Genomic DNA, 21,821 nt, shown 5'->3' with positions numbered 1-21,821 from the left:
CACAATATTTCCATCCACGGTCTATGTTGGTTATTTATTTTGTGTTATCATACAAATGGCCACCTTCAATATCATATCTGCCAGATATAAAGCTAAAAAGTAAAACCAGGCAATAAAATGCCAGTAGTGCTGTTGGTTCACATTAGTAGATGCTAGTGAACCAACAGCACTACTAGTTTCGCATGATTGCTACAGGTGCCTAGCAACCACCTTAAAATTAAGAATATCTTTGCTCATTATCTTTGTCATTGTCCAACAGGGTAAGGCATGTGCCTTATAAACCTGTCACAGGTTCTCTGTTTACTACACTAGCTCTAGCAAGGGCTTCCATCTCTCTCTGGGCGTGATTTATGTGATAGCATAGGGCAATCCATGCGCCCTGAACTGTGAACTGTGTCATGAACTGCTGAGATACGATACATTACGTATTTCCTGGTCCCTCGTGAAACTTTTTTTTACATTTCAACATCTGCAGTGAGTTTAATTGAGAAACTCACCTGGGGATCTGAAAGGACGTGCCACAAAATACTCACGAGTTTTTGATTGTTTGCTGATTGCTGTTAAGGATAGTTAATTGGAATCAGGTTTAAGACTAGTCGTCATAACAATTAAGTTGATCATAATTAGATGTCGCACGTGTCATGGCACTTTAAGACCTACCCTGTCTGACTTCGAACGGAGCTACAGAATTTTGAGTAGCAATCTGGAAAGTGTAGGTGAAACGTTTACAATAACGTAATAGCATATACTGTGATTTAAAACAGTATAACCTCTATACTGTCCCGGGACCGTATGTAGCGTTTGTTTTCGGTGCGCAAGGGACTATATACTAGAGTCAGTGCATTATGAAAGGAAATGTATTCAGGTTGAACTGAAGACGAAGACTGAAAAGGACATCTGTGGTCTCTTGAAGTTACGCCTTTGGTTTCGACGTAGCTGGCGAGCTTGCCGTTCTCCTCTGTTGCCCCTTTTCGATAGACTCAACACTTCACAAAATCATATTTCTACCGAAGTTAGTTGGTGAAAGCACCAAATACCTCACAAAAAACGCCAAGACACCGCACGAAGCCTGTGTTCTCTACAATGTCTGCATATTCCCCAGGCAACGTCCGCTGCCGGTAATGGCAAATTAATACCTTAAATTAAATAAGGTAAACAAAGTAATGGCCGGTAATTGCTTTGAAGACCAATCAGAATCCAATACTGTTGCTGTGCGTTCAATTCATCAAATGAATTGAACAAAGATGAATAAATTTTATAAACAGCTGTTTTAATACAGAAAACCGACACACAATCACAAGAGCCAGTGACCTTGGTGGGGAAAATGCCCTTAGTTTGGCAAGTTACAACTTTTACTAGTTTTGGTCTCTCCATTACGTGTGCCGATTTTTATTGTAAACGAAAACGTTCCTTTATGGAAATGGCACTGTCGATTGGCTTTACTGTTACACCTCAGGGCGAATCCATTTTAGTTTAGACTTTTCTGTTTTCAGGAGCGTGACGTAGCAAAAGCATTAATTTCGAAAAAAGCGCTGTTGTCTAACATTCCTTTTGGAATGACTCCCACAGTAAGAGTTGATTAGGATGTTATGCAGTAGGCCTACGTTGATTTGACATGAGATTTAAATTTAAGTATGCCTATGATGGCAACTAGCTAGATCATACTCTTTGGACTTACCTGAAACTTACTTGTATATACTTAAGTAAACACGAAGCTTTCCCAAAAAAAACAGAACCTTTAGTATTTGCTTTTCAAATAGTTAAAGGTTTGGCTCATTTCATGATATTGCTGGACAATTTAAGATTTCCGTTCAAAGAAAGATAGCGATCTGGCAGGTACTAATATGATCCTGAGGCTGCAGTAGTTAGGTGTTCATTTTTAGTTCAGTTTTCCCTCTATCTGTAAGGAATTGAAGATTTACATTCTTCCCCCCGTTTTCTTTTAAATTTCTCTGTTCTGTACTGTCTATCATTCGTGTATGTACCGGAGGCTTCTCCAAGCAGCGGCAGAAGAATCAATACTCTCGTGGCCCACTCCTTCTGCGTTTAGGTACTCGGGGGCTTTTTACTCCCATTCTTTTCTATATCCAGTTGCACCGTGAAGATTTCACCAACAGGCTCCACGTAACACTTATTTTGAATCTGTAGTATCCAACTCAATTCCTGGTTCTCTAACCGTCGTGTCTTCACATCCCTGGGGGGGTCACTTTTAGCTAACAGATAGCCTACCTTATTCAATATTTGACCCTCACTTAAGAAATGTATGTAGCGTAGAGAACAGGGGTATGGTGATGATCGATGATCGATTTCCTGACACGGCTAAAATCCGATCACGTGGAATGTTTTAACCTGTGCTCCTTCTGGCCCCATTTCTACTCTTCACGCAAGGCCCTAACTTTCCATCTCACCTGGAAATGTTCGCCTGTTCGTGATTAGCGCCTAGATCGAGGTGGAGTCCACAGTGGTTTCGGTAAAAAACAGATGAGACTCGAGTCAAGTGTTATCATAAAGACTGTAGAATCCATTAAAACCACCCTGTGTATCCCTCCCTTAACAAGTTCAGATGAAAGCGCAGCGGGCCGAAATATTCGGCAGCAATCAAAAAACGGGTAGAAGGCAGGCCAGACGAGATACAGGTAAAGGGCATTTATGTGCCTTTGAAGCTGCGTAACCCCCAGTCAAGTATATTTTATGATGAGAAATATCAGCAATGCAATACAACCACCAGAGCCGAAGGTACCCTAATGAAAAAATCGATGACAAATTTGATGCTTAGATGACTCAGTTCAACCACAGTGCACTTTGTCCTTTAACTGTCAGTAACGCATTGAAGCGTTTACTTTTTTTTCCGATAATGACGCATTTTCTTTCATTTCGATGTGTGAACTCATGATATTTGAAATAAAAAATGAAACACTTTATTTCAGTACGCAAAGTTAAGGGCGGAGCACACTGTGATTAGACGAGCTGAGACTTTAACGTCTTGTTTCACGTGAATGTGTCTGGCTTTCGTGTTTGGCAACGGCAAGAAATAATGGGATCCCTTACTAAAGCATATTGCTATTCTTTGTTCAGCTTAACTTGTGACCTGCTAGCCTTGCTGCAGTTTTCACAAAACACCATAACCATAAAGTCAATGAGGCGAAGATTAGACAAAGCGTGAACAAAAGGCCGATAACGAATGAAAGAATCCGTGGACTTAAATCATCATTGGAAAATCATTATAAACCTGGCGGGGTGATCGCCACAGATTGCAGCCATAAAACACAAAAAGCTGTCTCTTAGGATAATGCCGGAAATGAACTGGAAAAAAGAGGGTGTGGTTTGAGACAGATTTCTTGCGTTAGACCAAGCTCGTGAAGTGAGGTTTTACTTTGGTCCCCTCCACACTGTTTAACGTTGTATTCTTGACTTGTTAAGGACTTTCATGACCATCATGTCTTCGCCTTATTTTACTTCCGGGGCAGATGGAGGGAATATTTTTGCTTCATAAAACTAAAAATAGACAAATACGCCCACTACTAGCTAGATACAAGTAGGCTAATAGATGAGTTGGTAAATAACAATTATCCCGCCATTCATTTTCCATACCAGTTTTAACAATCTGGGCTCAGGTGGATTTTTACCAAGTAAAGATACAGGTATGTGTGTCGGCCTACTATTGTCGCATTGCCACACAGCCTAGCCATATTTTCAAAGTCATTATTTACTCCTTTCTTCTTTCATAAATTGAACATATATATATAGTGTCTGTCTGTTGTGTTTTAGTCAGGTAAACGTATTGCCAAAAGCCAAACCATTGTCATTTAGCTGTCACATCATTAAGAGCTCTCTAAGAAAATCGTACGAACTGACATTTGCTTCGTCTTTTGCACAGCTAGTGTTAAATATTTAGCCCCTCACAAAGGTAACATAATAGGATGCTTATCTAAAGCGTGCCAAGAAGCCTAATAAGTACAAATACCTTAAATTGGCTATAAATTGAGTTAAGGGGTAATTAGTGGATGGTGTGATGGCACGCGAGTTAAGTATGTGGGGTTAGTGGGGTTGCGCCAGATTCTGAAAAGGGTGATTTCACAAAAAACGTCGCATCTATTGAAGGATCGATTGTTTAAAACCCCACTGCCCATCACTCATCTAAGTAACAAAGGGCAAATAACCTCGTTATCATACCAAAAGGACTACCCCCCCCCCCCCCCCCTCCCAGGAAAAAAAAAACATACGAGCGTCTTAGACGACACAGCCTGGCAATCATGAGAACAAACGTAGCCACAATGGCCGGCTTTCTCTCTCTCTCTCTCTTTTTTTTTTAGGAAAATGCAAATGTACTTCACGAATAAAGGATGGATTTTCATGGCTCTGTCTAATTCTGCAATTGTAGAACTCGCGTGCAGACGGCAAGATTGACACAGCGATCACGTGGGAGAATGGTTGTATACTGAAGTTTTAATAGGGATTTCACAAAAGGCAGCTCGGTTGGAGCAAGTCTGTCTGGCATTCTAAAGAGATATTGAAAGCACGGGATCTCCCACAAGTAAGCTCATCAGTCCAGCGGAGATTCAACATAGTGTAATTTGCCATCTTTTCTCAAAGACGCTGACGCCCAACGCGCGCTACAAATGTAGATTAGCATTTCGTTTCTTCGGGCACATTGTGGACCGGAGTGATTAGTGCACTGCTTGAAACAATCTTTTTGTTTGTTATTAGTACTATGTATGTCAGCTTTTACTGCATTCGAACACCATCTCGCATCCCCTCTTGCAGTGTTTCCAATGCACTTTTTTTTTATAGAAACACGAAGTATATATGTGCAATTATATGAAAAGGACTGTCTTGTTACAGATAAGCGACTGTTATTGAGACTGAATGAAAAAAAAAAATCTGAATTTCACTCATTGCCTAGTTGGCTGGTTGGTTCGGATCGAGGTGTTTTAAGTCTTCTGCCTCTTCGTAGTGGGGTCAGCAGATGTATCCATTACCGTTGGGCAACTGGTATTCTGTCCTGTCGGGCGGCAATTGTTGCGCCTCCGCGAGGTCTCAAGGAAACAAAAGGGAAAAAATCCTTAAATATGTGTGACGACGTGTATTGTAATACGAAGTCGAAGTCTTGCGAAATGCACCCACCCATCATTCGGTTAGTCAAAGAGATACGGCAGTGATCGGGGTCTGAAAGAGTGGTACAATGGCTGCATGTGGCGCTCGCTCATTATATTCCATTTAAGAGCAGTACTCTGTAGAGACCGTTGGACGTTCCTCTCCCTATAGGTTGCCATGCTCTAATAATACAGACGTTGATGCCTCCAGTGCGATACCCCACCATGCTATTATATCGCTACAGCTAACGAGGGGTTCATAAGCCCTTGATATAATCTGACTTTAGAAATACGTCTAAATCTCCTGGCGCTTAGGCTAAATCCTATTTGAAACGGGGTTTCTTCACCTGCTAGCGGGCGCAAGGTTAGAGAAAAGCCGCATTAGCAGTGACATGCATGTTAAAACTACCCAACAGCAGAATTTTCAATAGCAAATTGCAGCTCCGCTCACGAGATCGCGTAAGTAAATCATTCAAGTCCAATTTTGATAAAATACATTTTCAAGTTAATCTATCGTGTACATATTCTGAGCTGCGTGCATGTATCTATTTTGCACATAGTAAAATATAAGCATCACAGCTTTGGACAAAAAAAACATACCCTTTCTATTTCATTCTGTCAAGAGGGAGAGGGACAACGAAAGATTTTATATATATATATATATATATATATATATATATATATATATATATATATATATATATACACATAGTTACTTAAAGATTATATCTATGCCATACACAGTTAGGACAAGCAAGGAAGAATATAAGTAGTATAAAATATCTAGAAGAACCATTACATTTTTTTTTTTATAATTTCCCTTGCCTAGCTCTTTCCACATTCAAGGAATTCTCAAATAGGCTTAGAAGTCTTTTAGAAGTCCCATTTCTTAATTTCAAAGCAGTGGGATCGGTCACGCTTCATCTCATTTGCATACGGCTCACTATAAACCTCCCCGCCCCTGCAGGTTTTGGACTTGTGTGAAAGGCTTCAGAGAACGAGGAGCACAGAGCGCGCTTTAAGCAGCGATTTCTGTGGTTTCTAGAAGCGCATGTGCCCAGCAGAGACAAATTCAACTTGACAAGTGTTTTGTTTTAATAAACAGTTAATCTAAGTGAAGTGGTTTAGGTTAGTTAACCAACCAACATGGGTTCGAAAAGAACACCAGGAAATTTAACTATACGGCACAGATGGATGTTCGTGTTCACTCTGGCACACATGGCAATCTTACCATCTTTATTTGAAGGAAAGACGATAAAATACCAAACATATGAAGAAGATGCTCCTGACACAGTGATCGGAAACCTCGCCAAGGACATGTCTTTGAGTCCCTCACAGGGTACCAAGACGAATTTCAGGATGATGAAACAATTTAACACTTCTGTTATTAGACTTAGGGAAAGCGACGGACAGCTTTCCATCGGCGAACGAATCAACAGAGAATTAATCTGCAAACACACGCTTCAGTGTCTCATCGCTTTCGATGTTGTTAGTTTTTCCAAAGAGCAATTTAAATTAATACACGTTGAAGTGGAAGTCAAGGACATCAATGATCACTCACCTGAGTTTCCGAACAAGGAATCTACATTGGAAATTTCTGAAAGCTCTTCTGTGGGTTCCAGATTTCCCTTAGATGTTGCTGTTGACGAGGATGTTGGCATAAATTACATTCAAAGCTACCAGATTTCAGTGAACAGTCATTTTACCATTGACGTTTTGAACAGAGCAGACGGGGTTAAATATGCGGAGCTGGTGCTAATGAAAGAGCTGGACAGGGAAACTCAATCCTCCTACGCTCTAGAGCTTGTTGCTACCGACGGTGGAAATCCACCGAAATCTGGCTCCACAAGGATAAACATCAAAGTTAAAGACTTTAATGATAACAGACCAGTTTTCGACCAGAACAATTTCTCAGTAGATTTGCTTGAGGACGCACCAGTTGGGTTCCTTTTATTGGATTTAAACGCGGTTGATCCAGACGAGGGCTTAAACGGAGAAGTGGTGTATGCGTTTGGAAATCAGGTGTCTGCTGAGATCCGACAACTTTTTAAAGTGGACCGTAAAACAGGACGCTTGACACTCGAAAGCCCAATAGATTTTGAGAGTAAGAAAACGTACGAATTAGACGTGCAGGCGTCTGATTTAGGTCCGAACCCATCAGCTTCCATCTGTAAAATAATTATTCACGTCCAAGACGTGAATGATAATGCCCCAGAAATTAGTATTACGCCCATGACTTCCATCACTGCGGGAATAGCGTATATCAGCGAGGCTGCAGCCAAAGACAGCTTTGTGGCACTAATCAGCACCTCGGACAGGGATTCTGGCGCGAACGGGCAGGTTCACTGCACGCTGTATGGACACGACCACTTCAAAATTCAGCAGGCGTACGAGGACAGTTACATGATCGTAACGACGGCACCGCTGGACAGAGAAAAGATAGCCGAATATAATTTGACTGTGGTGGCCGAGGATTTGGGGTCTCCTCCATTCAGGACAATAACACAATACACCATTAGGCTGAACGATGAGAACGACAACGTCCCCCTGTTTAGCAAGCCAGTGTATGAAGTTTCGGTGGTGGAAAACAATGCTCCAGGCGCGTACATCACCACAGTCGTGGCGAGGGACCTTGATTTAGGGCACAATGGCAAAGTCATCTACAGGCTTTCGGACACTCAGATCATGGACTCCCCAGCGTCAACATTTGTGTCTCTTGATCCAGCTACAGGTTCCATTTATGCACTCAGAAGTTTCAACTATGAGGTCATGAAACAGCTGGAAATTCGAATTCAGGCAACCGACGGGGGTTCGCCCCCCCTGCAAAGCAGCGCAGTCATCAATCTAAAAATAGTTGATCAGAATGACAACGCTCCCTCCATCACGCAACCCGTCCTAAATAATGGATCTGCCGAAGTACTTCTACCGAAAGATGCGCCTTCAGGTTATATTATTACCCAGATAAAGGCAACAGATGCTGACGAGGGCTCAAATGCAGAGCTGTCATACAGTATTTCTAAGGGAGAGGACGCATTTTCCATGAATAAAGTCACTGGACAAATATATTTAAACCGTGAAATAAACTGTGATGTTAACGAGAGCTTTAAAATTTCAGTTACAGTCAGCGATAATGGGAGACCTTCACTGGCTTCCACAGCTACTATCCACTTCATTGTAATTGCAGGAGCTCCCCCAACCGACCACACTATGGTCAAACACAACACAGACGAAGACCTCATTCAGTGGGACATGTCAGTTATCATAATTGTAGTTCTCGCTGGGAGCTGCTCCCTCCTTTTGCTGGCCATTATCTTAATCGCAACTACTTGTAATCGACGCAAACAGCAAAAGAAAAGTGGCGACTTCCAGGACGAAGTGGACGTACCGGACTTGGAGAGAGCGAAAAACAACTGCGACCCGCTCATCTCTAGCCACAGCGCCGATGTATTCGACGTCCGACCGTACGCATCATTTCCGCATTCCCACACTGCGGGGAGCAACGTGGGTGAAGACGGCAGCGCGACCACATGCGTGTACTCACCTGAAAACAGAATCCGGGGTGCCAAATATGAGGTGAGTTGTGGTTAATTTGACAGCAAAATGTGCGTTATTGTGTTCGGTGCGATATTGGTGTTGACCGGGTTTGTCTTTTCGCAGGGCTATTCTACACTACCTGGATATGGCAAAGAAGCTGTCAGACCAATTACAATATGGAAGGGCAATTCTTACACAACTATTTCTGCAAGAGACCCTCAGTTCAGTGGGAAGGACAGCGGGAAAGGGGACAGTGACTTTAATGACAGCGATTCTGACATAAGTGGAGATGGCATCAAAAAGGATTGCCCCCCACCCGACCTTCAGAGTGGTAAGGACACACCTTTTATACACCTATGCATTATTTATTTTGAGCAAAATTTGTTCGTTTAATGGAGTTCGTTTAATGTAATGTTTATACCCCATGTTTCAGTAGGCCTAGTTTAATGAAAAACGTTTGGATTACCCTTGTAACATGTTTTAGTTGTTAATTGAACTATGATTTTAAAAAGATCTGGTCCAGGAGGAGTTGTTCATCCTTGCGTTGTACGAGTTGAATCAGAACTCTTTTTGCTTGCTCTTCTTAGGACTGTGGGCATGTACGAGCGAATGCAAGATTCTTGGTCACTCAGATCGGTGCTGGAGCCCATCTGCAGTTAGGTCCAACGCCAGCTCTGCCCATGGACAGCACCTCTCCCCATTTGACAAGACGGCGTCTCTGCCCCGAGACACTCTTCGACGAGACAACTACTACCAGGCGCACATACCCAAGACAATCGGCCTGCAGAGTGTCTATGAGAAGGTTCTGCACAATGAACACGACTATGTACTAGTTTCTACGCCACGACCTGTCAGGGCACAAGAGATGAACGAAATAGTAATCCCTGTATACGCGCCTAATACACCGCGCTGTCATGCAAATCATGTTTAACGTTGTATAAAATAGACGGGTTATGGTATGAAATACAGCACGCGACGCAGGGTTTGTAATGATTTAATTTATCATCTTTACTAGCAAATACATGTAAATAGCTGTGTTAACATTTTTAAAAGTCGATGTAAGTTGTTATTTGATTGTATCCAGTCTTTCTTTGTTAAACATACTATGTATATTTTAAGATTTTGTAAATACAGAGAATATTTTTACAATGATGTAAAACGTAAACTAAAGAATTATTATTGATATTCAAAGGCATGCTTACTATTGAAAGGAGCCTGGAATCATGGTTATGCTTATGGGCCTTTAAGGCTATAAACATTCTTTATCAAGTTGATAACACAGTATAAAACTATCCGAATGCAATATGTGACTGTGTTTGTTTTATATTTGTGAAAATAAATATTGAAACTTCTTTTGCTTGACTGCTGTAAACGCTAAATGTCAGAATTTCACTATTAAAAGTGCTGACGAAAGTCACATTTTAAGAGATTAGACTTCACTGCATGACAGAAACCTTTCCGTCTACCATTGATTTCACGGAGATGTAAAAACAGTAGGTGGCGCTGTTGATCAGAAGGATGCAGCGTACAGCATGTCAGCACCAAATGGGTATTTTTTGTGTTATAGTTACCGTGAAAGAAACTTCAGGACTGATTCAATGTAACCTTAATAGCGTTTTGAAACAGTGATGCTTGTAAAGTCAGATTTTGAGGGGAACGCATTTGCAGACAACGTGTTATATTTTATGTTCAATGTTTTAAATGTCAAGGAAGTCTGGGCAAAAAGTAAGCTGTATTGTCTGTGGAAACAGAGCTGTTTCTCTGTATATAAAATTTAAAAGTTCCCAGAATACAATTCCTATGAAAATGATAAATGGGATAAACAGTACATTTAGAATGTGCAAGGGAATCCTTTGTCATTTACGGTGGACCCCCTTTCCTCCCCCCACCCCTCGAGGACCCCTGCCCCATGTTGCAAACTCATGTTCCATGTTATTTTAGTGAAGGGAGCAAATCGTAAGTGTTACAAATCATATAGCATCCTTTTGTTATGGTACGGAAAAGTTCTTATCAAAAAAGCAATACTGGTTACAAACTGTTTTTTATGTTCATTTTCGTTGCATTATATTCAACATTTTACAACTGTTGAGTCACATTATATCAATATCCAAAATGTACCTGCACCAAATGTGACCACCTGTTCTTTAAATGCACAACTGAACATGTTGAAACCAAACGTATCCTTTGATGTTAAATAAAAAAGTTGGAAATTGAAATTTCACTGGCAGTGTATCTTTAGCAGCTTTTTTCAAACCACACCAGCTGTGCTTAAAACACTGTATGTATGAGAGAGAGAGAAAGAGAGAGAGAGAGAGAGAGAGAGAGAGAGAGAGAGAGAGAGAGAGTTAAGTTTAGCTTAAACAAGATCATTCACACAAGTGTGGATATTGTGGCCTTACAGTACATGTAACTTTGATTGTATGGTTCAGCAATTAACTAAATACTTGCCTAGGATGTGCACTGTTGGGCAGCAGTGTGGTGCAGTGGTAAATAATGGGTTTCAAATCCGAAGGCTGCCAGATCAATTCCCTACTGGGCCATTGCTGTTGTGCCCTTGAGAAAGGCACTTAACCCAACTTGTCTCAGCAACTATACTGTACAGATCGATAACACGACACAGAGATGGGGTTGTATATCTGAACAAGATTCAAGAGGACTTTGGTATAAATACTATACCCAGGCCAACTCTTTCAGATGGTTTGCTTGCACAAGACCACGCTGTGCAAATGAGTACCTTCAAAATCACCATAGTCTGCTAAAAGAAAGAGGAAGCGAGGAAATAGAAAGAGGAAAGAGCAAGAGGAAATACACTGACTGGTAAAAATGAGGGCAGTCAACTTGTTCTTAGAACTGATAATAAAGAGGAAAATACAAATTGCCCTTGAATGCCCTTTAAATAACTTCTGTTTACTCATCTTGGGAATGTATACTACCATAGTCCTAGTGGACACAGATCACCTACATGTCAAATACTTTTGTTCAGAACAATCATTTATTATTTTAAGTCTTTATTTCCCCCAGTCTTCTCGATTATGTAATGTTGTTGCCGTGATTTCCAAATGAAAGCCGTTATAGCAGTTGTGTGCTGTAACAGACAACTAAGAATACGAATATACGCATCAATATAGCGTAGACTACTTATCCCGTAAATTGACGTACGTCACCAAAAATCATTTGTATGATGATGTGATTAGGGTATGTCTCCGCTCTAAAATAATAATAAAAAAAAGATAAACAAAAGAGACAGTAAAATTCCCCATCTACAAATGATTTTAGTATTTTTTTTTTTCAGCGGTGGACCCTCACAGGCAGGTAATATAACACGCACTATGTCTGCTACGTATTTTCGTCACGTTCATTTGTGGGGAGGTTCAGAAAGTGAACAAGTGGACAGCTCAGCTCAGAAGTCTTTACGAAGCCATGGCAGAGACTTCGGAGAAAACACCTATAGCTATGGCTGGGCCAGAGGATGTGGAACAGTGCTTGCCACCTGTAAGTATCTGTCACTTTTGTATTTTAAAACTGTAAAACATCATCATAATCATAACTATAAACAATAAACACAGAGACATCAAATGGTTTTCATGGGATGGAAAAGCTCAGAAATTTTAGCCAGTTGCTGTTGTTTTAAAATAGGGTACGGGTGATGGTTTTGACCGACTTCAAGAAACGATCGAGTCCAGATATAGCGCTTAAGAGTCATTTCCAAAGTGAGGGCGAATCACTTGCGCATATTGTCCAGTTTGGACGACACACTTAAATAAAACATTTTCATCTCCTGGAAACGTCAGAATTTTTGGCATGTTTTGTTTATGTCCAGGATAAAATGTAGAATAATTATTATTCGTTTTAATCTAAAGGCATATACTGCGGTGACAGTGAAGCCATCCCACAGTGGCCGTCTTCTGAAGGTTGGAGCTGCGGTTCTTATCGCTGGAGCCGCTCTTCTTCTTTTCGGAGCTATCGGCGCCTTTTATTTCTGGAAAGTCAATGACAAGCATGTAAGAACTTTTCTGTTCCCATTTAACGCGCATTTATTTATTTGCATGGGATTCCTCTGTTACGTTATTTTTTTGAGGTTGAAAATGGATTGCATCCAGGATGGTCTTCTTGTAACCCTGGGATCGAGAGGTGTGCCATTCTTTTTTGAGTTGCAAGTTGAATGTGCCTCTCAAGTTCACATGACTTCTGTGTGAACTCGCTGGGCACGCGTTCAAAGTTCAGATAAAGTTCAGGAAAATCCATAAAAAGTAGCTACCGGTTACACAGATTATTTTTTTTTACTCACAATGATGGTCCTTTTAGCAGGTTTACAATGTTCACTACAGTATGAGCATCAACGGGAAGGTTGAAGAAGGATCCATGGAGATTGACACCAAAAATAACTTGGAGAGGTTCCGAACCGGAAGTGGGAATGACAAAGCCGTGGAAGTTCACGATTTTCATATTGTGAGTTTATACACTTTTCCAATTTGTACAATGCAAAGCGAATGACATGAATGTTAAGGTCAAAACCAGGGTGGAGTAGTTTGCATTTGAAGTGTTTTCCCCCTGTATCGAGATTTCTTTGAAAATGGGATATTTATTGTTTTGATAAGTAATATTTTTTACAATTAGTTTATTGCAGCAAATGCAATGAAGACCACCAATATGTCCAATAATTTGAGTGCTTACATTACTAGCATGATGGATTTAATTCTGACTATGAGTTGTTAAATTATTTTGTGCCCTTTTTTGAGGTACAATGTTTACATTTTGAGTACATTTTTGAATAATGGAAATGAGTGTTGTTATAGGGAATTACTGGAATTCGGTTTGCTGGAGGGGAGAAATGCTACATTAAAACTCAGGCCAAAGCACACCTCCCAGAAGTAGAGACACTGAAGAAGGAGTCGATGATGTTTGACTTGGTAGGTTGTGAAGAATCCTTACTTCTTTTCTTGTCCTTTATACCGTACACTGAAAAGCCATTCCTATAAACACATTGCTATGTTTAAGGCAGCTTTTACTTTGTCAAATTTCCCCAATAATTTGCATTTTCAGCACAGATGTAAGAGTTGTACAAGTTGAAACCAAAATGTAGTCAAAAACAGATTTATCAGGTGAATCTCTGACATTAAACCTGATAGCAGCATTCAATCCAGTGTTTGCGATGCTGCTGCCAAAACTATTTCTAAATTAGAGTGGTAGTTTGAGTGCTGTAAAAGCTGTAACAGTCACGCAAAGTGAGAGGGACTTTCTATATTGAGCAGACTGTTGATTCACTGCACCCTGCCTTTTTTGGACTTCATAATGATGTATTTATGAGGCATATTTCATCTTTGCAGGAGGATGAGATCATGCCAGTCAAGTTTGATGAGGAGTCTCTGATTTGGGTGGCAGCAGACCAACCCTTAATGGACAGCAGTTTCTTGAGCACCAAAATCTTGGAACTCTGTGGGGACCTTCCCATCTTCTGGCTCCGCCCCACATACCCAAAAGGTAATGTACCATGACTTCATTAATTGGCAGGTGATTCATATGATTCTGACCACATATCTCTTGACTCTTAAAGTAAAATTCTTTAGTCATCAAAACAGCATTATAGGCGAAAGTATTCCTGTTTATACAAAACAAGGCCATTCATTTATAAAGAAAAAAGAAGAGGAAATTCCATCAACTTGAACAATAAAAACAGTACAAGCATAAACCTTAAATTAAAAGAGAAAAAAGAAACAGCTGATTTGTAATTTCTATCTCCCTGTGACCAATTTGATATATTGAGAATGAATAGGAGATGATAGCGTTGCCTCCACTGAATAAGTGTACTCCTATAAGGGCTATTTAAACAGATATTAGTGCTTACTGTGGCTGCGGTTTCAGACGGACGAAGGAAGAGGAGGGACGTCTTGAGGGCGAAGCGTCAGTCGGAGCCCTCCAGGTATGACATGGAGGCTTTTGAGGCAGCGGCCGAGGAGCGGAATACGGTTGGCCGTGGGCAGAACGCAACCGCTAAGAGGGCCACTGATGACGACGAGGATTTTGAGGACGAAGACCTGACCTACAACCCCGAGAACCCCTATCATGTGAGTGCAGCCGATGTGGCTCATTGGTGGTGCGAGCAACGCGTGCCATGAAAACATTCAATCAGTGAAGAGCCTTTGTCTTCCGTCTGTGCATAACAAGTTACGAGGAAATCTCCACACCATAGTAATGCTTTAGGTTTGCTGATATTTATGTATACATGTTCCCATTTATATTTAAATTAACAGGTTAAGATTACAAGGACATTTAACAAAGATAAATTATGGCACCTAGCTTAACGCATCAATGATGCACCTAAATCTACTCCTGTACAGTTCACAAACCACAGGAAAAGTCTCCTGGGATAGATATTAGTGTGTCTCTGTTTGTACTGTCCATTCCAATCAGACAGAGAGCCCCAGCCTCAAGCACTGACAATGAAAGTTCATCACAGCACTATGCCATGTGATGATCCAGGCAGCACAGAGCGAACCCCTCTCCAATCCAGTCCTATTAGAATAGGCTTCCTGTAGGGAGCAGCTGTGTGAGGAGCCCCAGCTGCTAAGGTCACCCATAGAGGCAATGGCTGTCACCCTAAGTCAGTTTCATGGCCCCCCTTTTCAGTGAAAGAGACATTCCCCATTGTCCTGTCTGTCATTCTCTGTAAAAAACCACCAGAAATCCCCATGAGACTAGGTGGATGCGAGAATACATGGAGTCAAGCAGCATTGTGGGTTTTTGCGTTACATATCTTTATGGATGACTTTCATTGGACTATAGGTGAAATATGTATACACAAAAAAAGGAAAAACAACTATCCCTCCTGTCCCCTCCAAACTAACAAAATTAATGAAATATGTTCTATGAATAAGATAATTATTTTCATACAGCTCCTGCTGGAAAGAATGAACTAAGGATAGAAACATATAACCCAATGATGATTGCCCTTTCTCTACACAGCGCAATCTGGAGGGAGAGGAGGGCACCATGACCTTTGACCCCATGCTAGACCACCAAGGAATCTGCTGTACAGAATGCCGGCGTAGCCACACTCACTGCCAGAGGATATGTGAACCGCTGGGTGGCTACTGGCCGTGGCCCTATCAGTTCAGAGGCTGCAGAGTGGCCTGCCGAGTGATCATGCCTTGCCGTTGGTGGGTGGGACGCATATTGGGTATTGTGTAGTGTCTCCAGCATATTCACGACAACAGACCAAACAAACAATTGAAATTTTACCCCATATTATTGTATTTAAATGCAGATCCTTTTCTTTATTCATTCATTGATGTAAATAGATACAATCAAGTGCTTGCTAAGTATGTATGGATACTCACCGCATCTCATTAGAGAGGATGACCATGATGGTACACAACAGTTAGGACAAGAAATAAATTAGCAAATAAATATGACTTTTTGTTCTCCCCTGTAGTTTACTTTAAAACATTGGTAAATTTAGAGTTCCTCTACAGAGTTCCTCTTTGAAAATGATAATTCCCAAATATGTTGCTTTTGATGTACTAATAAAGCCCTACATTATTCTTGGCTGTCCATTTTCATAAATGAATGTAGGATGTGTTTTTTTTTTTTGCATAACAATTTAAAAAATGAGGGCAACACTGCCTCAAAAACACACTATGTATACAGTGTATATTTACAACAATCCTTGCATTAGTATTCTATATTCTGTCATTCACATTTTTGTGTTTATGTACAAATGCTTGATGCACTGTAACGTGGTGAATGTATAGCAATAAATGAAGGTACCATAAAGGTGTGTACAGCCTTCAGAGGACAAATGGTTAATAAATGTGATTTATGATTTTATTTTTATGATGACTGCATGGTCTGAAATGTTAGCTACCCATAATGGTAATCACAATATTTCTTTTGATGCTAGAAACAGACTTTAAGTGGTGGGAAAAAAACGAACTCTGGAGTTTAACTGAAGCCAAAAACCTCTGTTTGATCAAGGGGTAAGATGAACGTCTAGTATGAATTAAAAATTTAGCAGAGCGTCACAGGATTTGATCTGTTTGTGGCAAATTGATATATATGTACTTGTGTGATACTGCAGTTAAAATCGCAGCTCCCACTGAGTGCAGCGGTTGATTTCCAAAGCTGAGGGTAATTACTTTACACTTTGGCTTCTTCATTGAAGTGAACTAATGCATTGCAAATGCCAGTTCTCCTGAGAAATCACATGATTTGAAATAAAATGAAGGTGAAATCTTAAGTAAGGGACTTAGAAAAAATTATCTACCGTATGTTTTTTCCAGTGTTTTGGAAAAAACAATGCTATGGCACACAGCATGAGAAATCCTTCAAAGATCTGAATTTTCTGGAAAGAATGAGACCAGTGGGGTTCACAAAAGAGAAACTACTGTGTGTAAAATCGTTACATTTCCAAGAATATCAGTTTAATTTACCAGTGAATGCTAATAGAAATGACCCTAATAAAACCTCCTAATGGCAACCGCTTCTCTACAATGCTGAAATGTACAACACTTTTCAAATACATAGTCAAAAACAAATAAGCGCATTAACAAAAAATAGATATACCATATCAATGCACACTGTCTACTGAAAATTATTAGGATGTCTGATCCCCAGTTACTTTTTGCCACTCTCTCTTTCTGCTTTCTTTTCTCAATAAGTGTAAAACAAGCATTTGTCATCAATTTATGGGTGCAGGGGGATGAATTGAAAAAAATGTAAAAGCACTGTCAGCGGATGGTAAATGCTCAGATCTTTGCTGGGGAAGAAGAAGACTTCTTGTGTCTTTAAGTTGTACTCACAGTATGTCAGAACTGAATTAATGGACCAATTCACCATGTGTTATGAGTAGCATAGTGTAGCAAACCAACTGATAAGTGATAGCTGAAAGTGGGAAAGGAAAGGAATTATGCTGATTTTGAATAAAATACCACAAGAATATGAGTAATGAGTACACACACACACACACACACACACACACACACACACACACGCACACACACACACACACACACACACACACATATGGCTATCAATAGTTAACAGCTACCTCTCTAGCTACCTCTCAGCTGAGGGATAGGAAACACAACTCTGTTCTGTTCTGATGTTCTCTTTCTGGTTTTCCCTTTATTTTTTTAAGATTGGCTGTATTGACTTAAATCTTAGATTACGGTTAAGCTATATTCATTTTTGCAAGTAAAACTCATTCTATCTGAGGGTAATGTTGTTTTTACATAATGCGACCTGGAATGTTTGAAGGGGCTTTCTCCTTACCATTAATTAATTGTGGATTAACATGGGCACTTTGGCATGTTTGAAACTGCAAATTGCCAACTAGTGAATTTGGCAAGATAAGTGGTGTGCTAGCCCTACTGTGGGTCATCACTTCCACTTGAATTAACCATAACAATGTCACAGTTATGCAGAGTTCCCTCTTGGAAGCTTTGTTGCAGTGAGACAGCTTGGAGGAAGCGCTGAAAGAAAATGAATACAGAAAAAGTGCCATCTAGTTGAGGTCACAAACTGCAAATTGCAACATGTTTTAATCACAGATGAACTGGTATCATTTAGTGTAGCTATTCATGGCATTTTTTAAAATTACATTGTCTCGTCACTTCTCCACGACAGACCCGTCTCATCAGTTTAGCCTAAACCTTCTCTTTGTACACACAATGACTTAATTAGAGTTATTATTTCCAAACTTGGACACTTTGAAGTTATAAACACTCATCTGTGATGGACATCATCTTTAAAATTGGGCTATTCAGCAGACCATTTATAATAGAGCCCCTTTGAAGCATACTTACTACAAATCAGTAATGTCACTCAAGAAGAAAACTCAGCTACATCAAACACAAATCACTTAGTTCCTTCCACTTATGAAGGATTTGGTCATGGTGCACTTTACTTTTTGAGCGCAGGGCGCATTTATTAAGAGTCATGTTTCTTTCCAGATCTCCTCTTCCTCTGCATAATGTACCCCACCATAATGTCCTGGTTACCCTAGATGTGATGTGATGTGTAGAGGAGGGAGTATATGAAAAGAAAAAATCAATTTCTCTGTTTGCTGACATGCGATATTCAGAATTCTTACAATCTCTTTCCCAACATGTTTCTTATGTAAGCAAATTATGGACAATTTTACTCAATAAAATGGGAAAATATTTAGGATTTTGTCAGTTTTCACACAATAAGGTCACCTAGGTCTCAAAAATGATACATTTGTGAGTTGTTTCATTTATCATGTGCAATAGAAGCAATTATTCCTTTTTGTTGCCAACTAAATGTTGACAAAGCCTTTGTGAGGGTGAACTGTAAGCTATTGATAAGCTGTTAACTCTAAACTAAACTAAAACTAAAATATAACTAATACTAACTAACTAACTATATTAACTAAAACATGTCACCGCAAAAAATACACAATTACAAGCATCTATAGAGCAGATAGCCTAGGGGATTATGCAATTATCATGTAATTCATGAATTAGAACTTTAAACAAATTTACATAAACATTAGAAGGAAACATTGTGCTCCATGACTCAACCTTTTGCATGACCTTTATGGCATAGACCGCTTTAATCTTCAGTGATAGCCACCTGAGAATGAATGAACCTATTGTGGGAAGATTTGGAGTGAAGTGCCCTTCACTCCCTTCTAAGTTTCTTCCCGTCATAAGGGAGACATTTACTTTATGATATCTTACAAAAAACTGACGTGCATATCTCAGCAATGTGATCTTTTCTGGTTTTCATCGCACGGAGGTGGTTACACAGAGCTGTAACGACAGGCCTAAAGCTTCCGTGGGCTATATAATATTAATCCATTTCCGAGCTTTGCGCTTAAAGGATGGTGACAGGCACGACATGTCCAGGGCCGCCTGATGGCTCGCACACACACATGCATCTTCAAGGGCCCGAATTTGTCAGCGGCCACACATGATATCTTCTATGAAATTCTACTGATCAAACTAAACATGTAATAAACTAGGAAAAATAAAAAAATAAATGCAATAATCGTGCTTAGAAGAGCTACAGAAATGATGCTTTAAAGAAACAAAGCTGATTCAACCGATTTCCTCAGAGGTGTGAAGATCCCCAGACTCTGATCAGTCGATCTGCTCTGCGTTGCCACTCTCCGAAGCGAGATCTGCTTCTGTAGCCACTGGACACTGTCAAGAGAGGAGAAGGGAAACAAACGTTCAAAGCCGGAATTCCAGTGTCTGAAACTGAATGGCTTTTGTGTCCTGGGCTCCCTCCTTTGAGCCGAAGGTGCCCAGGGAGCCCTGTGGCCCGGGGAACAAACGGGGCTTTGTGAGCTCACAGAGCCGGAGCTCCTGGCAGTGGGACCAGGAGTCTGCACTCCTGTGCTAATGGGAAGGCGCAGACCCAGATTCCAGCACGACTGGCGGAGGGGGAGTTCCCACCCACGCCGGCCGGCTGTGGGCTTTGCTCTCTCTCTCTTGCTCGGCCGCGCTCTCTCCGTCAACCGTCAAAACAGGAAGAGACCAGAGGAATTTCACAGGGTCGCCGAGGTGAGCCCGGTCCAGCTTGTTTACTCTGCTGGTGTTTGCAGGCAATGCACATTGCAGCATGCAAAATGACGTAACTAAATGCAGGCAAGAGATTCAGACTCAAGTCTGTGGGACGGTTTGAATGTCTGCGTGTGAAGAGTAACCGAAAAGTAACCCCATAACAGTTTTTGTTTGCTTTAGAGACCCCATTCAGAATGCGCATATTTGTTCTTCATTTGGTACTTCTGTGTTAAACTCTGTATTCATTGTGTGTTTGTTGGTTGCCCATTGCCATACTAACTCACAGCTTCCATGGATTAGGCTTTTGTGGCCATTTCAAAGATCATGGCATCTCGCATTCTCTCCAACAATTACATTCATTGATTTTTTTTTTCCTTCAACGTGAATGTTGCCAGACTTTTTGAAAAAAGAAAAAAAAAAAAAAACTTTCCACACATCTTCAGTCACCCCTTGAGAGATTCCCTTTTCATGATAGATGCTTCTGTAATGTGATGTGTAATGTCTACTGAGTTTGCACAGTAAGTGTGATTGCTTTTTTTATTTTTTGAATTGACTGGCTAGAGTGCCTAGAGAGAAAACAAGATGTACAGTTGCCCTCAAAACAGCATGCAAAAAAGGCAAACATACATATGCATCTCTGTAAGAGCGCTTAGAGCACTGTGATACTTTCATCCCTATCTGTATTTTCAAAAGGGCAGTAACACAACTGGATTGGTGTATCATAAACTGTAGAAATTAGCATGGCTGTGGTACAAGAATTAAATTATTTTTAATTCCATGGCTGAGTGACCGCTCGCAGTTCAGCATAACGGTATGAGCCTGAGTCTGTCTGAAGTTTCCCTGCCTGAAGCTATGTTTCCTGCTACACATGCAGGACCAAAATGCAAACTAATTGCTTAGTAGTTCCATTTCAGCGGCCCAGTGCCTTTCACTTCTGCCACAAGCTGCAGATCACTGTGAAATATTTGTGCACTGCTTACTCTGATCACTTATTTTATGATGGTGTGTTCCTTTTTCTACATTATCAAGTCTTCTTTCTTTTGTATTATGCTTATTCTATAAAGATATATTCTTGTAATGCAGAAATACACTGTTTGTGTTTTATTTCAATACGACTTGAAATTATTGTATTCCCTTAAAACTACTATGTTTATTGTAAATCTGTGTTTTCTCTGAATCCTGCCTAAAGGCATCCACTGAGCAAATCAAAAATCTAATTATAATGAATTCCAATAATAATGACCAAAACCTTTTTTGACAAGGACTCTTTGAACCAAATGTGTGTGTGCTCTGAGTTTAGTGTAGAGATTTTTGAGCATGCCAGAAAATTAAGAGGAACAGAAGACTGATATTAAACCTAAAATATTCTCCTAGTGAAAGTTTCACCACTACAGTCACCCCATAAGAAAGAACATACTCACAGCATGAAAGAATGTGAAAAAAACATACCAAGAGAAAGCCCTGGATGTAATCCATTCCTTTATGACACTATAGATAGTTTGATAGACAGTTATGTATCATTTCTGTGGTTTAACAATTGATTACATTATTGGAATTTAGCAGATGTTCTTATCCAGAGCGACTTACATAGGATACAATTTTTACATGTCATCCATTTTTACCGCTGGATATTTACTGAGGCCCCAGTGGGGAATCAAGCCAGTAA

The 21,821-nt window shown here is 40.3% G+C and overlaps 2 protein-coding genes across 2 annotated transcripts; both read left to right on the top strand.

The window, feature by feature from the left end:
* Window positions 1–6,090: 6,090 nt before the first annotated feature.
* Window positions 6,091–9,601, top strand: LOC118789115 (protocadherin-8-like). Its single transcript, XM_036545433.1, has 3 exons — window positions 6,091–8,666; window positions 8,751–8,958; window positions 9,215–9,601. The coding sequence occupies exons 1-3, from the start codon at window positions 6,240–6,242 to the stop codon at window positions 9,556–9,558; spliced, it is 2,979 nt and encodes a 992-aa protein (XP_036401326.1). The 5' UTR covers window positions 6,091–6,239; the 3' UTR covers window positions 9,559–9,601.
* A 2,446-nt stretch (window positions 9,602–12,047) lies between these two features.
* Window positions 12,048–15,815, top strand: cnmd (chondromodulin). The gene is made up of 7 exons (XM_036546046.1): window positions 12,048–12,119; window positions 12,488–12,628; window positions 12,936–13,076; window positions 13,424–13,537; window positions 13,955–14,108; window positions 14,490–14,692; window positions 15,591–15,815. Exons 1-7 carry the CDS (start codon window positions 12,048–12,050, stop codon window positions 15,813–15,815), a joined length of 1,050 nt encoding a protein of 349 aa, XP_036401939.1.
* The last annotated feature ends 6,006 nt before the right edge of the window (window positions 15,816–21,821 follow it).

Source organism: Megalops cyprinoides, chromosome 14 (assembly GCF_013368585.1).
Source record: "Megalops cyprinoides isolate fMegCyp1 chromosome 14, fMegCyp1.pri, whole genome shotgun sequence".
In the NCBI taxonomy this organism is placed as follows: domain Eukaryota; kingdom Metazoa; phylum Chordata; class Actinopteri; order Elopiformes; family Megalopidae; genus Megalops; species Megalops cyprinoides.
This window is presented reverse-complemented; position numbering and strand designations above follow the sequence as displayed.

Excerpts from the sequence above, each read along its gene's own strand:
- LOC118789115 (XM_036545433.1), top strand. The coding sequence starts at position 6,240 with ATGGGTTCGAAAAGAACACCAGGAAATTTAACTATACGGCACAGATGG. Across the intron at positions 8,667-8,750 it reads TCCGGGGTGCCAAATATGAG|GGCTATTCTACACTACCTGG; the intron begins GTGAGTTGTGGT and ends GTCTTTTCGCAG. Across the intron at positions 8,959-9,214 it reads CCCACCCGACCTTCAGAGTG|GACTGTGGGCATGTACGAGC; the intron begins GTAAGGACACAC and ends TGCTCTTCTTAG.
- cnmd (XM_036546046.1), top strand. The coding sequence starts at position 12,048 with ATGGCAGAGACTTCGGAGAAAACACCTATAGCTATGGCTGGGCCAGAG. Across the intron at positions 12,629-12,935 it reads GGAAAGTCAATGACAAGCAT|GTTTACAATGTTCACTACAG; the intron begins GTAAGAACTTTT and ends TCCTTTTAGCAG. Across the intron at positions 14,693-15,590 it reads ACCCCGAGAACCCCTATCAT|CGCAATCTGGAGGGAGAGGA; the intron begins GTGAGTGCAGCC and ends TTCTCTACACAG.